This window comes from Apteryx rowi, unplaced genomic scaffold, assembly GCF_003343035.1.
Source record: "Apteryx rowi isolate R43461 unplaced genomic scaffold, aptRow1 scaffold_248, whole genome shotgun sequence".
NCBI lineage: Eukaryota > Metazoa > Chordata > Aves > Apterygiformes > Apterygidae > Apteryx > Apteryx rowi.
The window spans coordinates 275,474-294,972 of NW_020448841.1; the positions used below are offsets into that span (position 1 = coordinate 275,474).

The following is a 19,499-nucleotide window of genomic DNA, read 5'->3' on the forward strand; positions in this document are numbered from 1 at the left end:
TGTGCCATGCTGTAGGTGTATGCTGGAGTACTTAGAAGCAGATGACATAGACACAAGCTATGAAAAGCACAGCTTTGCTCCAGCAATCTGATTTGGAAAACTCGGATTAAAACAAGCCGCCTAGCATGTTGTGTGAAACTATTTTTCAGGTGAGAAATTTTGGCATCATTTTAGGTTTCCAGCTGATTTCCCTTTACTAGGAAGAAGTCATTTAATCTACTGCCAAACTAATTTTAATTTCAGTTTTCAAGGGAATTTCTTCAGGATGTCATGTCTGATGCCTGGTACCAAAGCAGAAGTTTTGAACAACAGCAACAACTACAAAACCCCTCAGTTAAGCTCCTTCAGGTACATGGAAAGGGCTAGAAAAGAGCACGGGCTCCCCCATTAGCAAAGCATCTGTGCAAGGGCTGGTTCGACAGCTGCTGCACAAATGCATCCAGAGCACATGCCAATCCATCAGCAGGAGGCATGTAGTAGACCACTGCCAGTAGACATCTTTGCGTATCTCTCTATTCAAACACAAATATAGGTGTTTGATGATATTTCTTCCTTTCCCTCCTTATACTGTTCTACACCTTGACTGGAATCACCTGAAAAAGCTGTTGCTTTTCTTTCTTGCCTGGCTCTACCTAGTGAGTTGCAGTTCCTTCAGCATTAAAGTCTCACAAAGAATCAGAGGTAATTATAGGAGAACTATAAGAAAACACAGCTTTTAAGCAGTTGTACTCTGCTTCAGCAGACAGCATCCACCCAGTGCTGTGCCTGTTAGAAAGGGTACTGCCAACATTGCTGTGGTTACTGGAAGTCACCTTTATGAAAGTCAGTTTGCAGTTACAAGTGTCATCGTTAAGATTTTTGATGATGATCTCTCCGTAGTGTTCAATCCATCTTTGCCCACTTAAGATGTTATGGATGCAAGATGTCACCTTGTTCCACTCATAATGGTCTCCAAAGCTGGAAGAAATTATATACAAGAGAGAAGTCTCATGCCATGTTTAAACTAGCACATTAGCTTAGGAAAAGATCTGCAAAGAATTCTACTTAATAATAATAATACAATTTTTTGAATGCCTCACTGTTCTTGTCCCAAATAAATCCTGCCTCCTAGAAACCCCTTTTTACTTCTGCTGTAAACTCCAATCTTGAATTCAGTTCTCTCAGTTTCTCTGCCCCTCTTTACAAGCTTAAGTTTCTAAAAAGCAATCATTCTAATCATTCTAATTTTATTTTATCTTTTGTTTTTAACCTTTGGAAGAGTTAATGCTACTGTTAAAGTAAGGGGGGGGGAAATTTCATAATCACTTATTCTTCCAAAGGTCTAATATGGCACTGTACAGCTTGTTCTTATGTGGGTAAAAGTAGTGTCTGTGTGTGCACATGTGTATACAGGAATGTGCTATTGCACCACTCACGCTGGCAGAGTTACATGTGTTGTACCAACTGGAACAATTTCCATGGACTTTCCCCAGAATTTGTTTTTCCATCTTACATCTGAAACAAGAGGGGGGCGGGGGGGGAAAAGGCCATGTTTAGTCATAGGCACCAGTGAATCAATCTATTTCTGTGCTCCATTTCATCTCAAGAAAATGCAAAATAACAAAGTACAACATAATAAAGTGTTCAAAGTAATGCTATGGACCTTTGAATGGTTGCATATTTTTTCATTACATTACTGGTTATTAAAAAAAACAAAAAAAGAGGCATCAAAAGTTTAAGAAAAGACACTTCTGTTAAAAACTTGTTCAAAAGAGTGGAATTTGAATAAGCTATTTATAGGCATTATACATTCATCTGCAATTCAAATAGTGCTGGTGAATGAATGCAGACATTTCCAAAAACAAAAGCAGAATTTCAGATACAAAAATATACCACCTAAAAACATCTGCAATAAAAAAGCAAGAGAATGATTCAAAGGGCAGAAATTGAAGAGGGTTTTAGTCCAATTTCCCCTGAAAGTGTAACTGGCCTTTTAAAATCTGGTTTGAATCACAGAAAGAGCTGCCCAAGTCTCACGTAATTTTCTCCAAAAGAGAAAATGAAGAAAACCCCTCCATAAATTTGCCTAAACTTGAATGGAGTTAAGTTATCAAAAACACCTGGAAGTGAAATAAACATGGGCAGAGAAATATGACACAAGGGGTGTAGTTAAATCAGGCTAAATAATCAGGCAGTAGCTTTTATAGCACCTTCAGAGCCTGGGGGATGGCATCCTTGCTGTACTAGACACTAGAAACTCCAACTCCCTTCCCTGTCTAATCTGAGAATGAGGGAACAATTCATCTCTAGTTTCAGAAAGGTGCTAGTACTAATACACAAGGAAAACCAAAACACTGTGTCCCATGCAACTGTGGGGAGGAAGCTGTTACTCTGGCTGCGACACGGACGCTCAAACTGCAGTTAGGAGAGTACACATCTCCGCAGTACATAAGTGACAGTGACAGGGCTGAGCCACTGAGCTGCCTACCATTGCAAAGGCGAGGGAATGGGACATAGGGGAGAATTCCTAACAGAAAAATGATTCTTTTCTTATCCCTTCAGAAAAGGGCCTTCTGTTTAGTTTGGTGGGTTTATGCTGTATTAGCATCTTTGGTGAAAGAAATTTGTTTGTGATTCCTATACTGTACGATAAGAGGTCCAAAACTGCCTTGACTATGAAGGCATTCTGCCAAATTCTGTACTAGCTTTCTCTTCTGTAGCGGATGGAAAAGAAAGGGCAAAAGCAAGATTAAAATCAATAAAGACTAAGCGACATAACTATTTCAACACAGAATAAACAGCAGGTCAACATTCTCCAAATATCTACCACTAGGTAATAAGAGAGGTCAAGAACACACACACACACTGCAGAGGGTCAAACTGCTGAATTGCAGCAGCCTGTGTATGTTCTACGTTCTCAGAAAAGGCAAGACTGCCACACGGCGAGCAGTACACTGGAATCTTGGGAACCAGTGCGTAATTTGATAATCCAAAAATTTTAGGACAGCTAAAAAAAGAAAGTGAACAGTTATTTCAAAACTATGCCCAGACCAATTCAGGTGCAGATACTGTAAATAGCTGGAACTTTCTATTTTAAATTTCTATTGTTCATGTATCCACACTCCTCCTCTGCAAATGAGCACGGAAAAAAATAGGGTCAGTTTCACAAGGCACAAAAACCAGTTTCCAAAATAACTGCCCCTGTCAGCACCCAGCCTTCTGGCTCACTAGAGATGATCAAGAGATTTCTGAATGCTGAGATGGAGGAACTAAGGTCAGCATGTGATGGGACGACAGCATTATCAGGAAAAGGAGAAAAAGAAAACCCACAGAAGTATTTTATAGAAGACAGACATAAGTATTAATTGCATTTAATTTCTTCAGATACAGTAGAACATCTGAATCCCAGGAGCCTTTCGTTTAAGTACGGTGACAGCTTCTTAAAATTACAGAGCAAATACAAATCCCATCTCTGACCTCTACCCTGCAGCATTCCTAGATGCAGTGAGGCATGTAGAAATTTTGCACCTCTGGCAATGCAGCTGAGGTCTGACTTTTTTCATCAGATGATATTGTATGGTAAGCAAAAAGATATTTGCACCCAGAGAGAATTTGCCTCACTGATGAGCTACCTTTAGGATTAACTTAACGTTAATCTTTCCAATCTAAGTTAAGATAGCCCTATTGCAAGAACCACAGCATTTACAAATTGCCTTTTTATTGTGGGGAGAGAAATCAGTCAAGCTCAGCTAGCCGCTTTTTTTTTTTCTTTATTTTATTTTATTTTTTTTAAAAGAACTGCTGTACCCTGACTCAGTCTCCTGGGGCATCAAGAGCAGACCTCAGATTCTCATTCTCCTTGCTCAGATACTCAGCTCTCATCTTTACAGAAGAACCTTGTTCTCTAAATGCATGTTACAACAGTTGACAGATCAGTTTTCAAGATCTGTTAATAAATAAGTCTCTTTAGTTTTTGTTAAATTTAGTTTTTATTTAGTTATTATATTTATATATATTTTATTTAGTTATTATATTTAGTTTTTATTATATATCTAGTCTTGTATATACAGTATTCAGTTACTGAGTAAATTTTTGGTCATCTCTACTTTTTGACCAAGAATAAAGGTTTCCTGTCCTGTATTTTACAGAGCAGAGAATTATGTTGAATAATGAAATCCAGACTAAGAAGAGAGGTCTGATTTCTGTTCAGTATGGCTCCAGCCACAGTAACTATACTAAAGTGAGCAGAGTCAATCATAACAAAATTAAAGGTTATAACACAGCTACATTGTGAATTAACAAAACTCTGGCTGAAGGATTTAAAGTCCGTCAAAAGGCATGGTTATGTTCTGTGAATGCTCTAAAAATACCTAACCACATAGATATTGTAACTGGATGACATCTTCACTAGAATTACACAGCAAACAAAACTCCAATGTATTTTTTTTTTTAAAAGACTGAATGTTAGTAGTTCATTAGTACAAAATCTTACCATACTGTAATAATGCTAATGGAGAAAGTCACAGTAAATATATTTGTCCCTGTTATACACATTTTTGGGAAATTATTTTCAAAACAGGATTGCAATACCTGTCAGGACTCAGGATTTAACTTGTAGTTTTTCAAACTCTATTCTAGGTAGTTAGGCTTTTTTTTTTTTTTTTTTTTAATAGCATGAGGTTCAACTCTTCTCTAGTAAACAAAAGAAAAAAACAAACTGCAGAGAAAATATTTCAGAAGATTTCAAGAAATGCAGATATTTGTACATGAAAAGAATGATTATTTAATGTTATGAAAGACTTATAAAGTTTTGTAATGGCAGAAAATCCAGGCAAAAAGCATGCCGGTAAGTAAAGGCTAGGATTTCTTAGAGCCATTCTGATATGATTTAAACAATTAGGAAAGTTCACCTTTTCCCAGCTTCTAGATATTTCATATTAGACATACAATGAAACTATTATTAAGGCTGTAAAAGTAAAAGATGGACTGGAGAGTTACCTTGCCAAATAGCAAAATTCACAGATTCAGCATGGCATGCAGAAATAGGTGGATGGTGACTGACCTAATAGCAAGACATGAAAGGAGAAAAAAAGACAGACATGTTAACACTTGAACAGTTATTTGTTTTTTTCTCCTTTATTTTTCATAAAAGGCATTTACAATTTGAACACTTACTTTCCCTTTGCAGTTGTGTCCTGAAGGGGGAGCCAGCAAGATTAATAAGTTACTGAGGCCTAAGAAGGCTTGAAAGAAACGGGAAGCACTTTTATTTTAAAAAGGTCTCTTTTTTTCAAGTGATAATTTAACTATTTATTTTGTACGTTGTCTTGAATGTGATAATTATATTTAGCCTTAGGGCCCCACTCATATACTAGTAGAAGTTGCACTGTAAACACACAGAAGTAAAGAAACAAAGGGCCAAGTTCTTCTGTACAATAAATAACCACAAATCCCTCTGACTATGAGGGAGAGGACAGCACTCAGCATCTCTGAGGGGTCCAAGGGTGGAGAAATTAGACCAGGAAATTCCATCCAACATCAGCTACTACTGTGATAGCAACACCCGACATTTTTTCTAGTCTGGAACTTGAAGCATTTTGATCAGCTTTGGGTAATAGCACATACGTGAATGAGGGCTACCACCAAAATAGCAAAGTAAGAACAGTAAATAAGCAAATAAAAACACAATGCAGACTATTAAAAGAAAACAGTAAATGATAAAGTGACCACATAAAGCWGAAGCAGCCAGCTTTCTTGGCCGCCCATTCTCTCTTCTGGGTGAACATGACTAAGAACTGACCTGGACCAACTCTTTGATATGCAATGCCTACTGTTCTTTTGACAAAGACAACTTAATTTTCAAGGAGAGTTGCTATTTCCTACTTTGAATTTCATTTCTTAATTGCATATATGGCTCAAATGCAGTTTCACTTTCTTCTTTGCTACCCATTTTGCAAATTTGTTATCAAGCGTTTTTCCACAGGCATCCAGGTCTTAACAACCTCTAGTTGGTTAAAAACAAAACAAAAACAAAACAAAAAAACCCACAGTCCTAATTACTCTGTTATGTCCTAATTTACCCAGGGCAACACTGTATCTCTCTCATTTACTTCACCCAGATTAACCCCAGATGTCACTATAATTCAATGGGTTAAACATAGCTCTCACTTAAACTGCTGCAATTCCAGAGTAAACTCATGGAGATAAAGTAGGGTTGTTCCAAACTCACTCTAGGGAGAGAACGGAATCCCCACTATTTTATACATTTTGCATATTACATGGATTACATACTGACTATATACACTACAGGTTATCTACAGCAAGCATCAAAATGCTTGCTTAAACAAGTAATTAGCAACAGTTTCTGATGCAAAGAAAAAGGTTTAATGCTTGCAAGCTGCATGAAATTTCCTTCCTCGTATACAGACCTCCCTTCCTAGTATTCCTCCATTCATATTAATATGCTAACTTTACCACCTTTTAACTTAAATGTCCTTTATTGCACATACTAGAACAATAGTTATTAACAGCCCAAGCCCCCAGTGTTTTAAAATTCCTCTTTAGAAAGAGTAGTCTTTGCACTGACTTATCCAATATTCAGGGGAAAATCTTTTCCTTTCATTCAAATTAACATTAAATTCACTACCATGCTTTGTCACTTTGTTACCCTAATTTGTTGTTATGAGGATAACTCTGGTGCTCTACGTATCATCTTAGAATTAGAATAACATAGTGAAGAATCGGCCATGTTACCGTAACTTTAAAATTCGGTGCTTGCCCTTCCTATTTTGCTTTTTTTTCTTATTTTACTTATGCCAGGGACTCATTTCCTGAGACTAGGGAAAGATCACACAGCACTCTCTTTTGTCAGTTGTATAACGTCTTGTACATCATGTTCTATCTTCAGAGTTTGTCAAAAAACTTAATTTCCTAATGGAAGCCTCTTATAGGCTTTCTCTGATCAAATTTCAAGGTTATGCAACCCTGCCCACCCCACTTCTTGTAATTTTTTTGTTATGTCTATATGGAATGAAATAGCTTTTAATCATTCTTATTCTGATAGACATCAGATTATTTAAGTTTTATCTCTTTTTAACGTATGTCTCAAGCTTAGTTATTTTGGTAACTTGGCTAGTTTATGTATTTTGCACCCATACTTCATAATTATTCTCCTTTTGGGGGATTATTTAGAGCAACACTCAGATCTTGATGTGCTGTATACATCCTTCAACTACTAATCTGTGGTACCAGATTTGAAAGGCATGGCCCACAGAGTATTTGGATAGGAAGGAGAAAGATTCAGGTTGCTACAGAAAAATATTACTGGTTGTTTGACTCTTATTTCACTCTTATATAAGACGACATGAAACAGCTGAAGATAATGCAATGTTTTAAATGATCCTAAACATATAAAAAAGCATGACAAGAACATGAAAGCTATTTACAGCCCTGCTCAGATTTCTGTGTGGGGGAACTGCACTCTGCTTGCCAAGATATCCAGTTACTGGAGTAGACAGCCTTTGCTTCTTCACTGTCAGAGTTAGACATCCCAGAGTTAGATTATTTCCTCAAAGAGTGAAGCAATTTCATTTATTTACAATTCTGCAACGTCCCTTGAGTTTTGCTGGGCTCAGGTTTTATAAAGTAATTTTGTATTTTCCTATTAACTCCAGAGGATTCCAGCCATGCATTCAGAATTAAGCAGTCTATCAAACAGTAAATTTAAGGATTGTAGTATACAGTACCTGTTCTGCAAAAAATTGGAAACCCTTATCTTCACGAATACATTCATAGGTTTCTCCAAGCACAGGATTAAAGGGCTTACTTCCAGCTCGGTAGTAACTGGATGCATAGGCAGATACTGCAAATGCAGCTACGTACACCTGTACACATACACAGAATTTTGATTAATTAACCACAGCCACACACCATTTTTACTATACATTCTGATTTTACAGAGGAAAAAGAAAAAAAGTCTTAACTTGACATCAGATTCTATGTAGTCTGCAAAAGATGGAAAAATAAACCTGTAGGCCTACTACAAGTTAAGCACTAACTCAAATATTACAGAATTATTTATACTTCAGACAGCCCTTTCAAGGGTCCAATGATGAAATTGTTAGCGTCAAACACTACAAAAACATCATCAACGTAAAATGGTATTTCTGAACACTTTAAAACCACACAGCATCTGAAGAAGTGAAATATACACAGTAAAAAGCTGTAAAAGCTTAGAAACCACTGTAAGATTTTGTATTACAACTGGCTTTTGCAGTTATGGTCCCCGATTCTATGGATCTACCAGCTATCCTTTTTCTATACAGGGCACAAGTAGTACCAGATGAGTTTTCACAAAGTTTGCTATGGCTTACGCATTAGCTTGAACTGCCATTTGTCTATTGTATGCTGCCTATCACCTAGTAACGAAACTTTTCTTTGCTGTGATTGAGATGAAGGTGTTCCTTCTAAATTACTACGGCGAGCTCAGCACAATTCCTAAATGTGAGGAATTAGAATTTGGGGTTGTTCAGCAGACCTTGATTGATGTCTCCTCTGTACCATTTTTCTCCCTTTTCATTCCCTTCTCCTCATCTTGTGAAAGTGTAGATGCACTCCTTTCGGCCTCAGAAACTCACTCCATAAGAGTCATTCTGAAGTAAGCTATTGCAACCACTATGCAGCAGCTAACTATCTTTGCCTTGGGAATTCCTCCAAGGCAAAGAGTACTCCATCCTAAGTCTCAGTTTCCCAAAACTTGGGAGTAGGAAAAAGCAGAAAGGCTTGTTTTCACTTCCACATAAAGTAGTGCTGCTTGTTTCCTTTTTCTTTTAACATATGTTCTCAAAAGAATAAAAAAAGCTATGTATCTAAAAATCCAATTAAGAGGCACACCCTCTGTCCTCTGAAGAGGACTTGTATTTGCATACAATGAAAATGAAGACACAATTTAATCTGATTGACACTGAATTATAATCCTTGTAGAGTGTCAGAAAGGAAGAAGAGTCTTCTCAAACAGGATTTATAATACAATTATTTACCCTCATTAATAGCCTCATTTTAACATAAGATATGTTGAGCTGAAAAGATTTGATTCAGTTTAAGGGACAATCCATAACTTTTATTTAAGAGAATTTAGAGAGCTTTTAATCCTTTATTTACAGGCTTATACATCGGAAGCAAAACATAGCTGAAATGCATTTTTCCCTTGCCCATTTGCCAAATTCTGAATTCAGCATTCTGCATTGGCAGCAGATGACACCATTATTGTATTCAATATATACAGGTATTGCTAAGTTTTGAAATCCTGAACATTTCAGAGCAACCCCAAAACCACACAAACCAGTTAATAAAACCAAGGGAGCTCATCTTGTTAATATAAAGAGATCACAGTGGTACAGTGCTGGAAGATTCAGTGTTCTTTATGTACATACACACTGTGGCCTTCATATGCACGAGGGAAGTATATAGTAGTTCAAATCCTCCTTTTTGCTGTAAGTTTTTAATCTTACAGAGGAAAACTTGGTAAACAGACCTAAACTTCTTCTTTGTTTAACCTTGCAGGACAGTAAGGTGCTTGAGAAGAGTTACTTCCTGTTAAAGCAATAGAAATTACGCAGAAGAATCAAAGACTGCGTGTGTAGGCATGCACAGACACATAAGCTATATCCCAGTGTTCACTTTGGAGAGTCTGCCTCTCAGCTGGAAAAAAAAAAAAAAAAGGAACAGAATATCTTAATTTCTTTGGCAGAATGTTTGTACTCTGTTCTGATAATATTCAATGCCGCTAAGTATTTGGAATAAAATGTTTACCATCCTTTCAAATGGATCAGGTGTATGTGCTGCTTTATCTAGCAGTTCACTGTATTCCAGTTCTTCGCAGAGACGCTGAAGGGTGTTAAGCGGCTCATTTAGTTCAACAGGCATGGCCACTTTGGAGAGATCCTTTCCTATATTATTTCTCAGGATATTCCATAAACTGATGTTACTAGTATTAGGACATGAAGCTGGTAAACATGTTCTCCGTTTAGAATGGCATCCAATTCCACTTTCAGAAATACAGTCTGAAAGGAAATGGCAAAACAAATTATTCAATTCAGTGTTTACTTATAGTTGATATTTTAATGCATGTTTGCAAAGGGGACAAAACAGTCCTTTTTTCTGTCAAAACTTCCTTCCACTCCCACACTTCATACAAATATTTCCCTTGAGGTTTGAAGACACCTTCCCATAAAATGGTAAAATTTAAGAGCAAGATTTTAATTTCAATAAATTTTAACTGATGTAAATTCCAGGTACAAATGAAGCATAAGTGCTTAAAAGAAAATTTGTCTTCCTCCTCTTAAAGGTTATAAGAAAAGTCTCAGGCTTTCAGTTGAATTTGAAAGAGTAAATATTTTAACTATCTTATTTGTAAAAGAGAGATTTTCCTATACATTTAAGCGACATAAAACCTCCCTCCTTGACAGAGCTTCAATTAAACTGATGCTTCTCAGACAGCAAGGTGTAACTTCCAGATCCAAGTGTCAAAACATCTCCTGTGTATCTCTTCTTATTTATCTGAACACTCCTACCAGGGAAATTTACTGTGTCACAGGTTTACATGCAGGCTTTTCTACAATGGCCCTAATAGTATTAAGCATTTTAAAAATTTTAGTGGTGTTAGCATCTAGATACACCCATATATTGGAGAAGTGACCTGTTTTAAAGGTGGAAGAGCTGAAGCAACTCTAGAGCTATGGGCTTGCTGAAGATCCAAAAGGAGGACTCATATAGCCACATGAATAGCTGAGCTCTTTGTTGGTATGTCAAAGCAATCTGAGCAGAGTAAATAGTTTCCAGCATGCCATGAAATGCTTTGCGGCACAATTAGAACAGCGCTACAAGCCCTTGAAACAGGCATTGGCCTGAAAATATTATATTGCTTAGCTGTACATAAATCTCATTTCAGAGAGGAATATGCTCCCCACTACATCAACATATTTTACCTTTACATGCGTGGAAGCACCTAGAAAGCTCCTGCCTTAGAATCAGTTGCCATTTGGAGAACTTTGGGTATAGCCCCAGTCAGTCAATCCCTGCCCTCATATACATGCACGCACAGAATCACACACAGAATGGTTGAGGTTGGAAGGGACCTCTGGAGATCATCTAGTCTAACACCMCCCTGCTCAAGCAGGGTCACCTTAGAGCATGTTGCCCAGGATCGTGTCCAGACGGCTTCTGAGCATCTCCAAGGAGGGAAACTCCACCATCTCTCTGGGCAGCCTGTTCCAGTGCTCTGTCACCCTCACAGTAAAAAAGTTTTTCCTCATGTTCAGACAGAACTTCCTGAACACAAGGAAAAACTTTTTATGGCTTTCCCCAGACAGCTTTGTCTTGGAGGGATGGAAACAGTATAGGGCAGCACAGTTCTCCTGCCCAAAGGAATGTGCCCAAAGAATCACTGCCCTTAAACACACAATTTTGACCATTATTTCCTCAACTGATACACTGAGGCAAGCAAGATACCAGCAGTGCTTGCAACAGTGACAAAGAACATAACCACAAGGGCTTACTTCCCTATCACTGCCATGCATGCTAGCCAATACCTCAGAGGGAAGTTTTCAAGTATAATCAGCATCCTCAAAGTTTTGAGGAAGAACTGTCTATCTTTCCTGCCACTCACAAAACCAAGAGTTCTAACATCTGCTGTGACTGAGTTATTGCAAATCTATTTTCATTACAAAATCTTCCTTTTGCATAAAAAGCCCACAGGCATTATGAACCAGAAAACCTACCTGAAACAACTATACTGTTAAGAATGTCTTTTCCAAGAGGTTGGCTTCTACACCTCCCTGTTGGAAAAATTTATTCAATACCAGAAGAGGCCAAAAATATAAAAGGAAGTTTCCTTAGACACCTCAGGAGTAAGGGGATATCTGAAGAGGAAGAAGATAAGTGCTAATAATCTGTTCTTGTTCAAAAGAGCTCTCTGAAATGGGATTAGGCCATGTCCTTTGACAATTTCCAATTGCACACAGAATACGTATCAACTTAATTATGTATTCCGAACCAGCCCATTAACTGGGGTAACTGGTGAGGCTCCATTTGCCAGTCACGGAAGAGGGGTTCTGCAAGACACTGCATAGAAACAACCGCAACAGAAAATATGACAAGCCTTAAAAAAAAAAAAAGTGCATGGTTCGAGCATGCAGCAGGAGGTTCAAAACCTAACACTATATTCATCTATGCACCTAAATGGAATGTTCCTGTCTGGGATACAGACCACACAGCTCTCAATCTCCTTTAAGGTTTCTGGTGCTTGCTCAGTGGTTAGGTTAATCAGAGAAGTTATTTAGATGCCAAGTTTTCTATGCAATAAATATCCCCCTTTCTCCCCCCACAATTCCCCAGAAAAAAAGAAAGACCCATCCAGTTCTGGTTTGCAAGGGTTGGGACGAACGGGCAGCAACAACACTGAAGGACTTTTAAAGCCAGATGGGTCCATTATGATCATCTGGTCTGACCTTCTCTATTACAGTGGCTGGAGGATTTCATCATAATCCCATATATTCTGGTTCAGCTAAAGCCCGTGTAGGAAAAAGGTATCAAGTTTGATTATTAATAGGAGTGGCAGGTTGTCCAAAGGTGGCAGGTTGTCCAAAGCACAGAGACAGCAGCTACCAGAAGCGCGTGGAGGGGCTGCTGATACAGAAGAGCTTCTATGATAATCTCCATTACAAGAAGCAGAAGCTGAACAGCCACACTAATGCAATGTTCTAAGGTCCAGATCACAAGCAAAGTTAATCTGAATTCCTTCCTATCTTTCAAAGGAAAAAAAAAATCTTAATTTTTAAAACAGTTACAAAATACAACAGATCTCCAGGCACTTCAAACTAGCCTGTGCTCATAGGAATCCATTGTTCCTTAAAGATGACTGGTAAACAGCTGCTAGTAAGAAAACACTGTTCAGCATTATTGAAGATAAAATATATCGATAGAGTGGAAAGAATGTTCTAGTCAGCAGAAATGAGAAGAAGGCGCAACATAGTTAATTAGTATATTATGACCAATTCCTCTCCCTCTTTTTTGTTTCTATCTCCAATTAGCAAGACTGTTAAATAAGTACTTTTGTTAACAAGAATAGCATGATTAAAAATGCAAAGAAAAAGTCTTACGGCCACACACCAGACCTGCTGGTGTGTAATTATTCTCGTGTTCCTTTAAACACTAAGAATTCTGTTAAAAACAACAAAACTTTGAATGCGGTTGTTAAATGGCAGACTGAAAACACAGACTGACAAAAGAAAATTACTTTTTGAAGAAAAAAGCAGCAGCTACGGTTTGCTAGTTTAGAAAAAATCCCATGGCCATGAGAGAAACTGAGAAGTTGTTGCAGCAGCACCAGAGAAGTCATGAAAACAGGTGTTTCTCTATTGATACAGAACTACCATTCTACTTAAACAACTGTGCCCTGGTCCTGTTAATCAGATTAGCCAGACCATGCTGTACAAAAACAATCTGAGGCTGTAAAAGAAAAAAACACTGGCTGTTTACATCTCAAAACCTGTGATATCACACAACTTCTAGAAAGATTAAAAAAACACACACACACCCCCAAAGAAACAAGCAAACCCCTCTCAGAACACAATACAACAAAACACTGAACTTACCTAAAGTTTGCCTCTCATTCTCCATGTCGTTGCTTAGGTTATCTTCTGAGACATTGTCACTGATATCACTGACATACGAATCATCATCTGATACCTGAGTGTGGGGTGGGGAAAGCAAGCACTCATTAAAATAACCCCATATGCACATTAGAATTGCTATTTCAGCTGCAACTATTAACAGATTTGAACTGTTTACACTGTGCTTCAGTATTGCTGAAAAGTACTAAGCAGGCCTGAAAGGACAAGACTGAGTTTGGGAGAGATCACCATCACTGATGAATTCAACTATTCTTTCAGTGAAAAGATAGTTCATCTTCTTTGACCCCACAGCTAAGTTTTTCTTCCTATCAAGATCTGAGATATTCAGGGAGTCCTAGAGGGAGGATAAAATGGACTGTTAAGTTTCAATATACGTGTCATCAGCCTCAAGGTAACCTGCAGCTACCACAAAGACAGGTATGAACATATATTTCTCTGATACAATTTCTTAACTACCTGTATGATAACTCAAGGCAGTCAGTACAATATACACAATATCTGCATATTACATTATGCACAAGCTACCTGTTTGACATTTTCCTCAATGGGCATCTAAGACTTCTCCACAATACTTATTACAGCTTATTGTGAAGATAAAATGGCAACAAATAAATACACATGGTGTACTAGTTTTCAAAGGATTTCATGTTCTGACAGTCATCTGATTTGCAATTAGCACTCGGAAGGACCAAAGTTCAAGTAGTAGATAATGAATTACATCAGAACGATGTCTAATCTTAGTGCTCAGACCTCATTTTCTGAAGAGCTAGCAGACAGCAGGACTTCCTGTGCATCGAAAAATTCTGTGAGAGAGTCAGCAATAGAGAGTCTGCTTTCATTGGAGATCTGGTGAACCAGACCTCTGCCTTCTTCTCTTGAATTTTCCTGTTTAAAAGAAACAAAAAGTTTTGAGAGGAAGAGTACCACAGATTTGCATTTATGAATGCAAACCTACAGCTATGCAACTTAAAGGGCTGTAAAACACTGGGAGAAGATTGCACATGGTCCTCTGCAATTTATTGAGAGGTAGCATGTGTTTCAAAGATGGAACTAAAAATAAAGGAAAGACAGACCAAAAAGAAGAAAAAAGAAAGAAGAAAGCAATGCGCATTCAGTAAATCAGTTATGGCACTGCACGTATATTTTCCTCCTAAAATCTGATGTAAAAATGCAGTGCTATATGAGTGATTTGTTTAGCCAGCTATATGCAAGTGTATCACCAGAAATCCCCCAAACCAGCAAAATTCCTGCCTCTTTATATTACATAGTAGATTCAGATTCTCTTCCAATCTCAGCAAATGAATTACTCTTTTCCTCCCTTAATGCAAAGTTTGCAGTGCAGTGGCATGCAAAATTCAGAGGAGCAAAGCAGCTTTCTATATAACAGCAATGCTTTCCTAGCTCTCTTTCTCCACTAGACTACTTTCCATGCTGTGTTAATAGGTCAAACCTACACCTGAAGCAACTCCCTATTAACCAGAAACAGCATATTACCAAAGCCACAGAAATGGCATTGCTCTTGTTGCTGCAGTCGTATTTGACTACCATGGAGATCTCAGTACCTTTTACCATGCAAGCCCTAAGTGCTCTACAGATGGCTGGCATTAGCAGTTTCAAAAGGTGGTCTACCAAAGGTGGAATGAGCCACAAGACTCGTTGTTTCATCCTGTGAATGCAGTAAAATATTTGGGGAGGATTGTGCATTATTGCTTTCCCTGATAACTCCACCAATACTGAAGAAAAAGGCCAGCTGGCCCAAAGGAGTGTATTAGCTGCTACTCTCAAGCTTCATTCTGCATGAGATGATTTACTAACTAGTGAGCATGACTGCCCTCACTATCATAATTTTGCAGGGATACATTTCAAGTGGATGAATGTTGGTTGTAGGACACCACAAAAGACTTAATCTGCTTAACTGGTAATAACATATCATAATTCACTTGTGCACTTGCAGCAGTTTTCACACATCTAACACTTCACCATTTCCACTCTTCTAATACATTCTTTCCTCCTTATCAGTCAGTCCCAGCTTGCCTATATTTAATAGAACATTGTAGTGTTTTACCTTCAGAAGAGCGTACACAGTGAGCAAATCACACTTATTCTGATCAGTCTATAATCATGATGGAACTTCTTTTGAGGAATTTCCACAGAAAGATTTTCCTGTAGTATGGAATGCTATTTAGTGTGTGCTGCTAATGGTGAAACAGTAACAAACTAAACTGTCAGCACACAAAAGCTGTTTTTCTTATGCACTCTTGATAAAGCATCAAGAAAATAGGCAACCTCAACCTCTTCTGTGGGAAGGCATTGGCCTACCAGTCAAAAAAATCTTATACATGTGACTGTTGTTACTGGGAGTGCTTTCTAATACTACTTTTAATCTGAAAAGGCTCATAAAAGAACAGTAAATTTTTGTATTTTTTACACGGGAGTTTCATTTTGTCTTCTTTTCTACTCCAGGTCTGGCATGATAAACCACAACATAAGCTGCCCAACAGACAAACTAAACATTATCTAATGCAAACACTTGAGAAGCTTGTTTATAGTGCTTTAATTTTCAGAGCTCTATCATGGATCAGTTGGAGTCAAGTTTTGTGTAGCGACCCTGTCTTCCTCACAGCAGCACTACTATATTCCCAGTCAAATCTTACTAGGCTGAAACTTGCTCAGTATAAGTCATTTTGCCCTTCAGTTCCATCCAAAACCATGTCATGGTGAATTTGTGAAGGAAACCCTTAACGGACCTTTTGAAAGGCATTTTTAGCATGTCTGCATGTATTGTACAGAATGTGTTTCAGAAATAATCTACTGTCATTACAAGGACTTCTACTAAATAAGAAACTAAAGAACTGCTGAGAGTAAAAAGAACGCATTAACACTTCCCCAGTTATCAGCGTAAGTACTGTTCAAATTCTCACAGGGTTAAAAGAACAAGTCATTTGAATGATCAGCTACCCCCCCCAAAGTGTATGACCAAAATCCAGCTCTACTAAAAGAAGCTGAAGAAGTGAACAGACTGAATGACTAAACTCTCTATAAAAATGAAAGAAAATAATTTATTATAATGGGGAAAAAAAAAACAAACATGACATCCATTTAACTTCTAATGACAGATTTATAATAAAAGCACAACAGAAATTTCTGTATGAGTTAACATTTGGGATAATCCATCAGAAACAAAGTTCTTGCTTCTCTCATTAACACCATTAAGATCTAGATGCCATGAATATAAATACACCATATTCATATGCATTCTGTGACTATGGGAAAAAACTGTCTGAACATCAGCGTTATCTCAAACTGGTTAACTGGATATATAGAAGACACCCTGCTTTCACACACACAAAACTAAATGGCTGAAAGAGCTCTTATCTCTACATCTCACTATTTTGTTCCTTTTATAAAAAAGTGTCCAATAATGCTTCTAAACCTTAAATGAGACACACTGTTAGCCAGTCTTCTGGGCTAGCAGTATTAAGGCTGGCAACAGAAAGAATTACAGAACTTGAAAGTTAAGATGGGAAAAAGGTGGAGAGAAAAACTGGCATCAAGGAAGCACTGGGGGAAGCTTAGTTCATGCTGAATGGGAAGCAGGCAGGAGCTGAGGGAGAAAACAGGAGCCAGCAGCAAAAAGCAATGGAAGTGTGCTCGGGAAAACTGTTCACAAGGAAAGTCTTTAAAATTAAGTATTACATAAAGCATCATCTGAAACGATTCATAACCATGAAAGCAGGATCTTTTTGCTAACACAATACACTGCAGGGAAGACATGAAGATCAAGACAAGATGCAGCTATGCAAACACTGTCTAGATGTAGGGGCTTAAGGTAATGGACATCACTGAAAGAGGAAAACCATACCCACCTTCACCAAATCTGGACTTGATTTTGCATTAGATGCTGAATCAAGGATCATAGATTCGGCATGTATTCTGCGTAACCGGTCTTTAAGATCTGTGTTTTGTGCTATTGCCTGGAACATTTAACAAAAATATTGGGGCTATGAAGTTCTCTCAACTAATTTGAACAGTGGCTTTATTGTGCAAGAAGGGGAGAATAGTATTTAAAGTGCAGTATAAAACACCAACATCACCACACAAGCTTTTACTGGTTCAGCAAATTGTTTATTATAAATGCTTCAAACCATGCTCCTTACTTCTCAAATTAAAACTATTTTGTTCAGTGTAAGAGAAAAGACAAAACTAGAGAACAAAAGCCAAAGAGAGCTTGGACGTTTCAAGTTAAGAGACTGGGAATATGGGACTGTTATAGGTCACCAGGTTCTGCAAGCTGATTTATTAAGTTATAAACACATTTTATGCATCTTGGTTCATTTCCAGCACCCTTCCCCTACCTCAATCTCCAACCTCACCTCTCTCACCGTTAATTTATACTTGTCACCAGCCAAAGATATGTTTCATTTTCCCATCAACCTGATGTACTGACAGTTCCCTCAGCCTTCTGCTGACATAGAAATAAGGTTTAATTTGGGACCGATTTGTAAAACAAAGTTTTCTTCTTCTTTTGCCGCTGCACTGCAACCTCCACTGTGCTACTGGACTAGACGAGGATGGAGAAAGCAGTTTGAAAGAGTGAAAGATAACCTTTACACAAGATGAACATTTTCTTCCCCAAAATTCCAGCAATGGCAGAAGGCCAGTTTCACTGAACATGGTGATTAGGCTCTGGGGATCAAACTGAAAACAAGGAAAGTCATGTAGCTTTTCTCTGTGTAGTTTGGAGATGGCTAAGATCAATAAAAGTAGCTTCCCCTGCCCCTCCACTAAGAAAGACACAACTGTATTAAATGCAAATACATGATTTTAAATATTAGTATTACACCTGTACATGATTTATATATTCATATCGTATTGCAATAGTATTTTATGTTTTACTGCTTTGAAATTATATGCAAGTATTCCTTTAAATTACTTCTTTTATAATAGAAATCTCTACAGATAAAGGTGAAACAGCCCATTCTTTGTTCCAGTTCAAAAACTGAGGCACTCCTACGAACAAAAAGGAACCTATCATTCACACTAATACAAGTATATAGAATATCATAAAACTGTATAATAAATGAATGTCTTCTTTTCACTTAAAAACATGACTTCATACAGGTTTCATGCTGAAGTAAAACAGAGGAGGCAAGATTACCTGTTCTATTTAGCGTCACCTAAAACATGCTTAAGAAAACTTTGGACATGTGCTTAAGACTCCTGCATGCTTTCTCAGTCTCAGAAACAGGATGGATTAGGCAGGAAACTTTAAGCACTGGAAAGTCTGCAGAGACTGCCCGAAACAACTGCTCCTGGGAGAGGGATTTCCTCTACAGCCAACTTCTAGGTCGTTCCTCTTACAGTAGCTCACTGCAGCTGAAACTTGTTGCGTAGCAACCATACTTTTTTGGCCAAGATCATTCTGTCTTGCTCATAGGTGAGTTCCACCTCACACATTTGGTGGTGAGAGGGAGGATTAAAACAACTTCTATTAACAGGCTCAATTTTTTAAAAATCGACACTCTCAAACACTCCACAGAACACCAACAGATAATCATTTATGATAACACCTTTTCCTTGTCTTCAACAATTTTTCTATACCTTGTGGATGTACCCAGCTCTAACATCATGTCCCGAAAGAGGTACAATTTGTGTCCTGATAGCTTTATAATAGAAGTGATCAGAAGAAAAAACAACTTCTACTGCAAACTCTGGTACTGGTTACTTATGTTGTATGCACCTGAAGGCCAGATGTCATTCAGAGTAGACTTAAAGGAAGAGAACACAGCTCTGCCCACAATAAAAGCATGTATTAAAAAAAAAAAAAAA

At 37.8% G+C, this 19,499-nt stretch overlaps 1 protein-coding gene across 5 annotated transcripts in view; it reads right to left on the minus strand.

Moving 5' to 3' along the window:
• Positions 1-19,499, minus strand: part of OSBPL3 (oxysterol binding protein like 3) — a 76,936-nt gene that overhangs the window by 11,270 nt on the left and 46,167 nt on the right. For 3 of the 5 annotated variants that reach the window (XM_026066800.1, XM_026066799.1, XM_026066803.1), the window contains 8 exons: positions 17,537-17,644; positions 14,421-14,555; positions 13,632-13,725; positions 9,790-10,040; positions 7,725-7,862; positions 4,978-5,041; positions 1,416-1,494; positions 813-957 (listed from right to left, as the gene is read on the minus strand). In XM_026066800.1, the coding sequence (XP_025922585.1) occupies positions 813-957; positions 1,416-1,494; positions 4,978-5,041; positions 7,725-7,862; positions 9,790-10,040; positions 13,632-13,725; positions 14,421-14,555; positions 17,537-17,644 (1,014 nt within the window). The remainder of the gene's footprint in view (positions 1-812; positions 958-1,415; positions 1,495-4,977; positions 5,042-7,724; positions 7,863-9,789; positions 10,041-13,631; positions 13,726-14,420; positions 14,556-17,536; positions 17,645-19,499) is intronic. The other 2 variants (XM_026066802.1, XM_026066801.1) reach the window with 1 other exon arrangement.